Below are 13,154 nucleotides of genomic sequence, written 5' to 3' on the forward strand. Positions count from 1 at the left end.
CATACTCATTTGTGAGAAAAAAGACGGTACGTTGTTGTTCCTGAAAAGTAGGACGAGTGTCAAGTGAGTACAATACGATTTTTATCTCACATAGCATCTGTATGACATCCATATGCAATGAGTTTTTTTCTCTGCAACTATTATTCAACAATAATTTACAGGACCATTTACAGTGTTCTATGCTACAAAATGGTAATGCATCCGCCATGCGCACCCATTTACTTGCATTGGCGAGGCTCGTCCGATATACATGGCAGATCGCATCATGCTGTGATTTTTTTCTCAGTCCCATTTCAGCTGAGAAAAAAAAAAAAAAAATCACAGATCAGCTGTAACTCATAGATTAACATTGCTCAAAGTGCAATCCGATTGTACTCATCCGTTTATCTTGCAAATGAGTATGAGCCCTTCAGGGGCTTTCCTGAAGCCCACCACAAGATGAATGTGGCAAGTGCCACCTGCAGTCATGACGGCGAAGGTGCAAAACTTTAATCAGAATGAAGATACGAACACCAGAGGCAACTGAGGCGCCATGGCAAAGACAAAGACCCTACCCACAGTCCCGCCCTGATGCACAAACATCTTATTGCACCCAAATGTCTAATGATCATTAAAGAACAACGAGGCTGCGGATATCTACACTGAAGGTGCCTATTAAATCAGTAGAACAGCGCCTTAATGAACATACCCTTTAGTGTAACATACCAGCTCCTGATGACATGTTCTCTTTAACAACTTACTGCTGCAAGTCCCTTCACAAAACTTATCACAAAGTTGACTGCGCTTCAGACTGACTCAAATCTAGAAAAGTTGTGAGAAGCAACACGATCACCTAACATCCCATGCCACACCAAAGAGAAGCAGCTTCAACCATCACATTAGGGTTGAGTTAATTAATTGTTTGTCAAGTTGATCATTTTGTACGGCCCCCAAATGATGGTAGAAATAACCAAATGGCCCTTGGTAGAAAAAAGGTTCCCCAAACCTGCAATAGTCCATCATTGGATGAAACTGTAGATTTTGATTAACTTCATAGCAATGTGCATGGTCACCTCTAGGTTATGTTCACACCACTGTAGATTTTACTACAGATCTCAATGTAAATCTGTGGCAATGTTTCCTCTGCGTCCATTCAGCCCAGGGGAGGTCTAAAACCTGTGACAAAATCTGCTTGTATTACATGCAGATTATTCTTCAGGTTTCACTAACGGCATCCAGGGTTGTGGAGTTGGAGTCGTGGAGTCGGAATAAAATGGACAGATTCAGACTCCTAAAATATATAATAAATTGGTAAAGTAGTACAATGCAGGATGTGCTGTAAATTTTTTCATAAGAATTTGGGAAAGTTATGAAGTGTCCTATAAATGTGTGTTCTGTTCCTGATCTAAGGATCTGGGCTTTTAGTGTAGATGAATCTGTGCTGCACTTTATGTACATGCTGAGTAGTGAGGCAGCGCTGTGGAGTCGGAAGTCAGGGAAATTGAGGAGTCGGAGGTTTGGCTAACCTACTCCACAGCCCAGACTGCATCTCAGCTTGTCACAACCACTGCTAGCATCTGCAAAAATTTACAGCATAACGTGGACATTCAAATTCTCGGCAAGCCCTTAAATGCAATGCATGGATACATGGAAAGACATACATAACGTCTAACCAATGATAAGCAAAAGACACACGCAACCTGGTCCGGCTTCCACTTCAGTACTCCATGGCAGCCGAACCAGTGCAGTTTTAACTCCTACACTGGCACTCAAATTCCCTCATCTTGGTCATCTCTGATGTGTACTAGACACTATGATGTTATAGCGTCATGGGGGCCTAGTAATCAGATAAAAGGTGCAGAAAATACTGGCATTTGATTGCGAGCGGAGATAGTTCACACCGCAATGATCCAGCTAGCGTGGAGAACCAAAATAGAACCAAGACCACGTTAGAGCAAATCATTCTGCTCACCTCAACTTCTAACTGTAGAGACTTTGCAAGAATTGCATACAGTCTAGGAAATAAACGGTGAGGCTAATACACTCAAATCTAAGCTGAAACCTTATACCTACAGTGGTATTTTGCAACAAGACAAATAGAGAGTTGTAATGTTCATGTACTTAGCTCATAGAGGATTGCCCTCCTGAGGGGAAATCTCTGTCAGAAAATAATCAGATCTCGTATTATCCTGTATTAAAATGTACAAATAATGACACAGCAGTGAAAGCCTGGAATCTGATTGGTTGTGCTAGATAATACATACAGCATACAACTCAGAGTGCTAAACTTCACCTGCCCAAGCCACTAAACACATTATTCAGAACAGCAACTTTATTGCAACAGTTGGCTACAAAAGCCTTGTTGTCAGAGCCTTTTGTTGTGTGGGACCACGATCCATAGATGGGAATGGTATATATGCATGTCATGAAAGGGTTTGTGCCATCCATGTAATACACAGACATCCATTACAATTAATGGCTGCCATGTAATAAACACATTTCTAACTTCTGCAACGGGAAATGACTGGTTAGCATCAACCTTTTGCAGGAAATTCAATGGCATCCTAAAGGTCTGGGGAGCAAGACCCTTAATTTTCACATGTAAGTGGTCGAATATGTAAAGCTCATTAAAGGGGTTGTCCAGGTTGTATATACTGATGACTTCCAAGATCAGCTATTTGCCGCTTCTACTGCGTATAGACCTGAAACAGCACAATGTAGTGGCCATTCTTGAGTACTGCAACTCAGCCTCCATTCAATCTAATAGGAGCTGAGCTACAGCACCAGAGAATGGCCACAATATAGAGAACAAAGCAGCGATGTACTGTGTATGTCTACCTGCAGTGGGACCTGCAAAAAGCTGACCGTGGGCGAACGTTGACAAAACGCACGTTGGAGGGCGAGGTGGAGGACCAGCAGCGCTGATGGACTCTTTGGGTCTTTAGCCCTCTATTACCTTATTATCATCACATTAGTTTCGCCTGTCTTTGTACTATCAATTGACATGATCAATGTTATTGCATTTATCATTGTATTATGGATGGGTCACTGCATTATTTATCATGCACTAGCACTTCATTGACTCTTATATACAGATGGTTATCCATTTATGTAATGATGCACTTGTGCACTTTATAGACAACCATTAACGATTTATTTTCAATCTCCATGCCATTCCTATTATTCATTTATTTACAGTGTCATTTGTGTTTGTGCGCTACCTTCATTTTTTAACATGGTCTATGTTATGTCTTTTATTCTTCTGTCCGGTTCACTTTACACCTAATAAAGAATATTTTATTAATATGAATTTCTGGTCATGTGATCGACTTATATAGGTGTTTCTACGATTACGTTTTGTCCGGCTGACTACATTCAAAAGTTTTAAGTACATTGGTTATTACCCTTTTCTATGGGTGTTAACAATCCCATTAGGTAAGCTTACAAACAGAGAAGATCATGTGTTGCCACCACTATAAAATTATACAACGAACATCTATTTCTCCTGACTAGTCCCTTTCCCATTAATCATTTACTTCACAGGTCATGCGGAGGCCTCTCAAACAGGACACCGACTCTAAGTTTATTAGATAAGCCTTGTTCACATTAGATTAGCCTTGTTTACATGGTGCAGTTTTTAAAGTTGATTTCTTTGTATATTTTCTTTGCTTTTATCAAGAGAATGCAGCAGAAGAAGCATCTTTATTTTTTTTTTTTTTTTGTGTTTAAAATTCACTCGTATCGTTGGTTTAACATATTCTAATAAATGTTAAATGGTTTGTCCACAATAGACTTTTATTATGCATCCACAGGATAGGTGGCAAATCACTGATTACTAGGCCCCTGGCAATCAGTGAAATGGGCATCCCAAACCACAATGTTCCTTCTATAAGCCACATGGAGACAGAGAAGAGACTCATCTCTGCAGTCAGGCAGTATGGAGAAACAGGGGGCTCAGGAACCCCAATTCTTGAGTGGTCTCAGCAATCATAAATGCTAGTGTCCCATCCCCTGATGATGCCGCTGAAGCGGTGAAACATGTTGTGTGGCCGTGTGCTATACTAACTATTGTCCTATTCTACCGTAAATGGTGGTACCCTGTGGTCTCATCAGAACACTAACATATAAATGGTTATAAAAACAAAATGATTTAGGTAGATTAGGGACAACATTTTAATACCCTCTATGCATTTTAATAGGATATTAGAGTAAAAGTTAAGTTTTATAGCCTAATAGAGAGGGATATTTATATGGGGTTTTCCCTATTTGGTTAATAATCACATATTTATCATCTATTCTGTGGATACCTGATAAACATACTTTGTGGGTCAACCCCTTTAGTGGGGTTGGACCATAAAAGCAAGATATCACTTGTCCATGGGGCTATCAGAAGAATGGGGCTCTGGAGTGTCCGGTTTAGCTGTACCCAACTTTCCCATAGTCAATGAATGAAGTCATGGTCTGCATGCAAAAAAAAAAAATAAAATAATCACTCCACTCAAAAGGGCCACTAGAGATGGGTGGGAGTGCCTGCCAGGGGTGGACATACCACATGTACAGCTGGTTTAGTTCTATAGGGGCCTAGTCACAGGACAAGTGTACTATATGTCATTTCTGACACAGGACCTCCCATACTCTGATTTCTTTTTTACATTTTTATAGATTATTTTTTTTTATAAATTTAATTAACTTTATTTTTTGAGCTGATCTTTGACTCAAGCAGAAGTGTAAGAGGAAGACGCTCTAATAGTGAGCCACAGGATCCACTGGGTTGTTTTTTTTTTTGCTTTATAATTTTATTGTTCTTTATAGATATATCTATACATTCTAGTACATTATAGGTAAAGAAAAAAAAGTTATTTTTCTTTCCAGAAAGTTATTATTAATAATACAAAAATAATGACATTTTATAAATAAATGTGGCATTACAGTAAATAACCCAGACATGTACAATCCAGATAAATTGTGATCATTCTGTATAATATCTGCTCTGGTGGGCTATGGCGGACCCCAGCTGAGCAGCTGGTGCTGGAGAAGTGCAGAACACATTAATCATAAACTACATGAGGGCAGCAGCAAGTAAACGCTTATAACTTTACAAAATGTGAATGAGAACCTATTATCACCAAGGAAAAAATATTAATGGAAACAAACTTAAGCTGAGCTGATGACAGAAAAGTAGTGAGCACATCTCCCTCAAGAGTGACTGGTCCCCAATGTGGGACCCCTGAGCAGCAGGAGCTGGCAGTGCAGCCTGTGGAGGTGCTGCAGACACCTGAGCTCATGCCTTCTAGCCACCATGGCAGGGATTGCTGAGGGACACAATGCAAGTTCCAGGCACTTGGCCGCCCCCAGCATGCACCTTACCTCGCTCGGGCTCCGCTTGCAGGCAGATGGGGATATTCTTCTTCCAGCCGGGCATGTTCCCAGATGTGCGCTCTGCTCTCTGTCAGGGGCTGCACAGCCTTTGGCACATATCACCTCACAGTGCTGTTCTGCTGGTGCTGTAGCCTGGTGTGACCGGGACTTGTGCCGCCTGCTGTGCTTCTTGTCTCGGGGGAGAGGGCTCCGGCAGGAGGGGCTGCAGCAGCGCAGGAAGGCACAGAGTATGGAGTAGGAGGAACAAGTGCACGGCGATAGAGGCAGTGTCAGGGGGCGGGGGATTCAACTTCACAGCACACACCGGGAGGAGGCGGCTGCTGCACGCGCGCAGGACATTCCCGGCGGGCACACATTCTAGTGTAGGGAGCGGAAACTGAGCGCACTGCATGACTGGGGACATGGCGGCTTCTCCTCACTGTCCGCTCACTTTCCATTCATATCCAGAGTGGTCACTCCCTCTGTCTCACCTCTAGCAGGTGCTCCCTCTGTGTCCCCTCAGCCCCTCCTACCGGTGCTCCCTCTGTGTCCCCTCACCCCCTCCTACAGGTGATCCCTCTGTCCCCTCAGCGCCTCCTACAGCCTCTCCTTCTGTGTCTGCTCAGCCCCTCCAGCAGGTACTCCCCCTGTGTCCCCTCAGCCTCTCCTATAGGTGCTCCCTCTGTGTCCTCTCAGCCCCTCCTACAGCTGCTCCCTCTGTGTCCCCTCAGCTCCTCCTACAGGTACTCCCCCTGTGTCCCCTCAGTCTCTCCAGCAGGTGCTCCCTCTGTGTCCCCTCAGCCCCTCCTACAGGTGCTCCCTCTGTGTTCCCTCAGCGCCTCCTACAGCTTCTCCTTCTGTGTCCCCTCAGCCCCTCCAGCAGGTACTCCCTCTGTGTCCCCTCAGCTTCACCAGCAGGTGCTCCCTCTGTGTCCCCTCAGCACCTCCAGCATGTGCTCCCTCTGTGTCCCCTCAGCCCCTCCTACAGGTGCTCCCTCTGTGTCCGCTCAGCCCCTCCTATAGGTGCTCCCTCTGTGTCCCCTCAGTCTATCCAGCAGGTGCTCCCTCTGTGTCCCCTCAGTCTCTCCAGCAGGTGCTCCCTCTGTGTCCCCTCAGCCCCTCCTATAGGTACTCCCCCTGTGTCCCCTCAGTCTCTCCAATAGGTGCTCCCTCTGTGTCCCCTCAGCCCCTCCTATAGGTACTCCCCCTGTGTCCCCTCAGTCTCTCCAGCAGGTACTCCCCCTGTGTCCCCTCAGTCCCTCCTGCAGGTGCTCCCTCTGTGTCCCCTCAGCCCCTCCAGCAGGTACTCTCCCTGTGTCCCCTCAGCTTCTCCAGCAGGTGCTCCCTCTGTGTCCCCTCAGCCCCTCCAGCCGGTGCTCCCTCTGTGTCCCCTCAGCCCCTCCAGCCGGTGCTCCCTCTGTGTCCCCTCAGCCCCTCCAGCTGGTGCTCCCTCTGTGTCCCCTCAGCGCCTCCTACAGCTTCTCCTTCTGTGTCCCCTCAGCCCCTCCAGCAGGTGCTCCCTCTGTGTCCCCTCAGCCCCTCCAGCAGGTGCTCCCTCTGTGTCCCCTCAGCCCCTCCTACAGGTGCTCCCTCTGTGTCCCCTCAGCGCCTCCTACAGCTTCTCCTTCTGTGTCCCCTCAGCCCCTCCTACAGGTGCTCCCTCTGTGTCCCCTCAGCCCCTCATACAGGTGCTCCCTCTGTGTCACCTCAGCTCCTTCTACAGCTGCTCCCTCTGTGTCCCCTCAGCCCCTCCTACAGGTGCTCCCTCTGTGTCCCCTCAGCGCCTCCTACAGCTTCTCCTGTGTCCCCTCAGCCCCTCCAGTTTGGTACTCGCCTGTGTCCCCTCAGTCTCTCCAGAAGGTGCTCCCTCTGTGTCCCCTCAGCTTCACCAGCAGGTGCTCCCTCTTGTGTTCCCTCAGTCCCTCCAGCAGGTGCTCCCTCTGTGTCCCCTCAGCCCCTCCAGCAGGTGCTCCCTCTGTGTCCCCTCAGCCCCTCCTACAGGTGCTCCCTCTGTGTCCCCTCAGCTCCTCCTACAGGTGCTCCCTCTGTGTCCCCTCAGCTCCTTCTACAGCTGCTCCCTCTGTGTCCGTTCAGCCCCTCCAGCAGCTACTCCCCCTGTGTTCCCTCTGTCCCTCCAGCAGGTGCTCCCTCTGTGTCCCCTCAGCCCCTCATACAGGTGCTCCCTCTGTGTCCCCTCAGCCCCTCATACTGGTGCTCCCTCTGTGTCCCCTCAGCTCCTCCTACAGCTGCTCCCTCTGTGTCCCTTCAGCCCCTCCTACAGATGCTCCCTCTGTGTCCCCTCAGCGCCTCCTACAGCTTCTCCTTCTGTGTCCCCTCAGCCCCTACAGCAGGTACTTGCCTGTGTCCCCTCAGTCTCTCCAGCAGGTGCTCCCTCTGTGTCCCCTCAGCTTCACCAGCAGGTGCTCCCTCTGTGTCCCCTCAGCTCCTCCTACAGGTGCTCCCTCTGTGTCCCCTCACCTCCTCCTACAGCTGCTCCCCCTGTGTCCGTTCAGCCCCTCCAGCAGCTACTCCCCCTGTGTTCCCTCAGTCCCTCCAGCAGGTGCTCCCTCTGTGTCCCCTCAGCCCCTCCATCAGATACTCTCCCTGTGTCCTCTCAGCCCCTCCAGCAGGTGCTCCCTCTGTATCCCCTCAGCTCCTCCTACAGCTGCTCCCTCTGTGTCCCCTCAGCCCCTCCTATAGGTGCTCCCTCTGTGTCCCCCTCAGCGCCTCTTACAGCTGCTCCCAATGTGTCCGCTCAGCCCCTCTAGCAGGTATTCCCCCTGTGTCCCCTCAGTCCCTCCCGCAGGTGCTCCCTCTGTGTCCCCTCAGCTTCTCCAGCAGGTACTCTCCCTGTGTCCCCTCAGCTTCTCCAGCAGGTGCTCCCTCTGTGTCCCCTCAGCCCCTCCAGCAGGTGCTCCCTCTGTGTCCCCTCAGCCCCTCCAGCAGGTGCTCCCTCTGTGTCCCCTTAGCCCCTCCAGCTGGTGTTCCCTCTGTGTCCCCTCAGCCCCTCTAGCAGGTACACTCAATTAGTATTGACAATGGGGGCTGTAAATGTTCTTGCTGTGTGACATTTCTACAGAAAAGTGAACTACATTAGTCCTCTTCCTTTTACTAGGACCATAGTTATCCCCTGTTGTCATATACTTCCTGCTCATTACCCTAATACTGTGCCCAGTTTAGCCCTCTCATATAAAACTCCTTCATGTTAATTTTCTTTTTTTTTTTCTTGCTTTTGTTTTTACTCTCCTTCTTCCAACAGCCATATATTTGGACTTTTCCACCATTGGAGGGCTTGTATTTTTGCCGGGATGAGATGTAGTTTCAAAGGCCACCATTTAATTCACAATATACTGTACTGGAAAGCTGAAAAATCCCAGCTAATCCGCTCTCATTTCTAAGATTTCCTTTCGACTGCGTTCGCTGAGATAAAAATGACCTGAGAGCGCTTATCAATTTTATATTATGTCTTATTGCTTTAAAAATACTTCTTTTTACGAAATAGAAAAAAAATTTAGTGTTTTATGTTGCTATATTTTGTGACCTGTAATATTTTTCATTTTATTTATTTTTTGGAGGGGTGAACGGTAGTTTTCATTGGTGCCATATTTAGGTACATACAACTGATCATTTTCTTTTTTTAAGGAGCGGGTGTTGGAAGTCAAGGTGAGTTAAAATTGGTAATTCTGGCTTTTTTTGGGAGGGGGGAGCTCTCACTTTGGCAGTTTTTTTTTATTGCAGCTTAGCTCCCATTCACTTCAATATGAGATTTGCTGCAGTACCCCTGAATGGCCACTACACAGTGTTCAGCGCTGCGCTGTTCCCACTCAGTATATTTCTTGCATCTGGCTGTCTACCCCCTCAGACCTTATATTTATGACCTATGCTAAGGATAGGTCAGGAATGTCGAAGTAGTGGACAAATCCTTTAAGTATGTCGAAGACTTTCAAATATATTAAGATTTGAGTGTCCTCAGTGGTTGATACCTTTTAATGGCTAACTAAAAAGATGGTTGCAAGCTTTTAAATTACAAGCTTTTGAGACTACTAGGGTCTCTTCATATTTATGCACAAGACACAGAAAAAATGCAATAGATAGGACAAGTGACCTGAAAGAGAGCTCTCATTATGGGAGAGAGATAAACAGTTGTGGCTGTAAATATTGGAACAGTTCATAGATAAGGGGTGTGAAAGTTTTATTGTCCTGTGATAGATGTTCATTATTGTGATGCCCCCACACGGTCTGAGGAGCACATTCCTTGGTTGAAATAGATAGACATAAATCCTTGTGACACATTTATTCCTGCATTGTGTGTGTCAAAGGTTGTCATAAGTTTGTACTCCCAGGCTCTCCTGGCTCTCTGAGATTTGAAGTTACCTTATAGTACCAGTAATTTCATGTCCATGATGCTGTGATCAGGGATACAAAAATGTTTTACCACAGGTAGATCTATTCTTTCTTTTTTTAATGTGTGGCGATGAGAATTCATCTTTGTTCTAAGTTTTTGCCCTATCTCCCGTACATACAGACCCTCAGCTAGACATTTGGTACATATAATTAAGTGCACCACATTAGATGTGATGCAGCTGAAAGTAAATAGGATCTTGTAGTCCTGATGTGAGTTGGGGATCTTTATCTTGTCTGTGGTCTTTATAAATGGACATGTTTTAAATTTTTTCTGGTTGCTGGGAAAGGATCCTGTAGCTGTTGGAGAGGTCAGGGACCTTCTGACAATGATCCTTAGATTTTCATCTTTCATACATTTGTATTTTCAGATTCTTCTGATTCTTTGAAGTTGGAAAATGTTTTTCAATATACAAATTTAAATATGCTCTTCCTTGTGTCCAGTTCTATAAAAAAAACAAAAAACATTTAGCCACAGATAATGAGCAAAGGCTCTGAATACTTATGCTCATGTAATATTTCAGTTTTTCTGTTTTAATAAATTTGCAAACATTTCTACATTTCTCTTTTTTTCAGTCAAGATGGGGTGCAGAGTGTACTTTAATGAGAAAAAAAATGAACTTTTTAGAATTTACCCAATGGCTGCAATGAAACAGAGTGAAAAATTTACATTTTTTAAATTCAAATACTTTCCGTACCCACTGTATTCCACAGCGCTTTACAGACATTATCATCACTGTCCCCATTGGGGCTCACAATCTAGATTCCCTATCAATATGTCTTTGGAGTGTGGGAGGAAACTGGAGACCCCGGAGGAAACCTACGCAAACACGGGGAAAACATACAAACTCCATGCAGATGTTGTCCTTGGTGGGATTTGAACCTAGGACTGCAAGGCTGCAGTGCTAACCACTGAGCCACCGTGCTACCCTGATGTCTATGAAAACCAGGAAATAAAACATTTTAGTGATTAGTTCGGTCTGGAGACCTGCGGCTGGTCCAGAGAGCACCGTTCATACTCGAAGCGTGAATGTCGGACATGTTAAACCAAGCCTAAGGGTGCTATTTCGTGATGAGCGAGCATGATCGCTACTGCTCAATGCTCGCTCGAGATGCTCTGCGCTCGCCGAGTATTTCAGGGGTTGCTTGGCGGGAGCTTGGGTCCTCTCCCTGCATGTCTGGCACTCTTCACAGAGCCAATGAACATGCAGGGACTGTAATGCCGCAGCCATGTTGGTTGTGGCATTACAGTGATTGGCTGGCCGCACAGCGTCATCAGGTCTATATCAGACCTGGCGCCGCCATGCTCGTCACAGTCACTCCGGAATCAGACAGTGTAGGGAGAGGTGCTGCTCAGCTAGGGAGAGATTTGCTTGTTTCTAGATAGTGTAGGTATACCAAACTATATTAGAGACACATATATATCTTAACAAACAGTCCTTCTGAGTACTAATCCATCTGCAGAGATATCAGGCAGGCAGTGTATATAGGCAGGCAGGCAGTGAATATAGCAGACTGCAGTGCATATAGCACAAGAGGCTCCATTCCAGTTTTGTCTGCTGCAGCTGCTGTTAGATATTTCTAGAAATAGGCCCAGGTCTCAGAGGCCAGGAATAATTTTTTTGGGATATTAATCCTCATTATTTGCTTAAAAGGCTATCCAGAGAACACAGTTTTTCTGCACCATTTGCTTGTTGGCACTGCAGAATACAGCCAGGTCCTTTCCATATTACAGCGCTAAAAATCCAGCTATTTAAAACTGGTTTGTCCGTCATACGGATCACATATAATTGCGCTGAAAATACTGCCATTTCTGGCCTCCATTAAAAATTTGTTTCAGTGTGTCAGTGAAGCTATTGACACCAGTTTGCTGTTCAAAATAGTTACCTACAGGCCAGCTATTTAAAACTGTGGTTTGTCCGTCACACGGATCACATATAAGTTCACATATAAGGCACGTGGCAAGGGACGGGGAACTGGACGGATGGTGCATGCAGAGTCCGAGGCCGTGGGCAAGCTGAAATTTTGCCACAACAAACAACCACATCTTCTCACTCGACCTTCCTGTCCCAATTAATAGGAGACCGCAGAACACCACTATTGAACACAGAGCAGTGTGAAAAGGTTATTGGTTGGATAGCAGATAATGCTTCTAGTCACTTAGCCACGACCACCACCCTGTCTTCCACACGGTCAAGTTTCAGTAGCCGTGAGTCTGGACCGCATATTCCTCACCCTGAACCTCCTTCCTCCCACCATGCTGAGTGCCCAGAGACAAGTGATCCCACACTTGGACACCCCGAAGAGCTGTTCACTTTTCCATTTATAGATTCGGGCCTCTCGCCCGGTCCACTTGAAGCGGGGCAAGAGGAGATCGCACGTAGCTATGCCCAAATATTTGAGCAGCCACGGTCACACGAAGGCGACGGTGAGAAAGTGTCACAAGAGGTGGACGATGATGAGACACAATTGCCAGAAAGTCAGGAGGAGGACCAGGGTGCGGAAGTGGAAGACGAGGTGGTGGATGATATACTAACTGACCCAACCTGGCAGGAGAACATGCAGAGCGCGGACAGCAGCACACAGGGGGAGGGAGGCAGAGCACCCAAACAGGCAGGAAGAAGCAGTGTGGTTGTCGCAGACAGAAAGTAGGCAACCATTCCTCGTAACACCAACAGGAAGGAAGTTGCCAGTACAACTGTTAGGTCTTCCCGAGTCTGGTTGTTTTTTAAAGACTCTGCCAAAAACCCCAAAAAGGCCATTTGCACCACCTGTGAGGCCAGCATCAGCAGGGTTGGCAAAACTACCAGCCTGACCACCACCAGCATGATCAGGCACATGGCAGCAAAGCACCCGACTTTGTGGGCTGGACTCCAGGGTCCAGGAACAGTGTCTGCTGGTGGCACCACTGCTTCCACTGTTGTGCATGCAAGCCAATCCCCTGTCCATCGTTCATGCAAAGATGCCTCCTGCCCTGCACCTGTCATTGCACACTCTCAAGTAGCAGCATCAGGAAGCACGTCCTTGTCCCAGCGCAGCATTCAGTTGTCCATACCCCAGTCCTTGGAACGCAAGCGCAAATACGCAGCCAACGCCCCTCAGGCCACTACTAAATTCCCACATTTCGTGACTGCTTGCTTTCGAAATGTTGCTTTTTAGTCTTGTGGAGACGGAAGCATTCCGCAATCTGATGGCGGCGGCCGTTCCTCGGTACTCGGTCCCCAGCCACCACTATTTCTCCCGGTGTGCTGTCCCCGCATTGCACAAGCACGTGTCCCAAAACATTAGCCATGCCCTCAACAACGCAGTTACCGGCAAAGTCCACCTAACCACGGACACATGGTTGTGGGCAGGGACGGTAACATCTCGCTGACGGCACACTGGGTTAACATAGTGGAAGCCAGGACCCAGTCAGA

At 46.9% G+C, this 13,154-nt stretch overlaps 1 protein-coding gene across 1 annotated transcript in view; it reads right to left on the reverse strand.

Annotated features, from left to right (window-relative positions):
- Positions 1-5,639, reverse strand: part of GRIP1 (glutamate receptor interacting protein 1) — a 647,688-nt gene extending 642,049 nt beyond the window's left edge. Inside the window, exon 1 of the mRNA XM_073651739.1 lies at positions 5,347-5,639. Within this exon, the coding sequence (XP_073507840.1) occupies positions 5,347-5,401 (55 nt within the window). The 5' untranslated portion in view covers positions 5,402-5,639. The remainder of the gene's footprint in view (positions 1-5,346) is intronic.
- Positions 5,640-13,154: the final 7,515 nt, after the last annotated feature.

The sequence above is a fragment of the Phyllobates terribilis genome, unplaced genomic scaffold (assembly GCF_046119375.1).
Source record: "Phyllobates terribilis strain yellow unplaced genomic scaffold, ASM4611937v1 Scaffold_11__3_contigs__length_659146591, whole genome shotgun sequence".
Lineage (NCBI taxonomy): Eukaryota > Metazoa > Chordata > Amphibia > Anura > Dendrobatidae > Phyllobates > Phyllobates terribilis.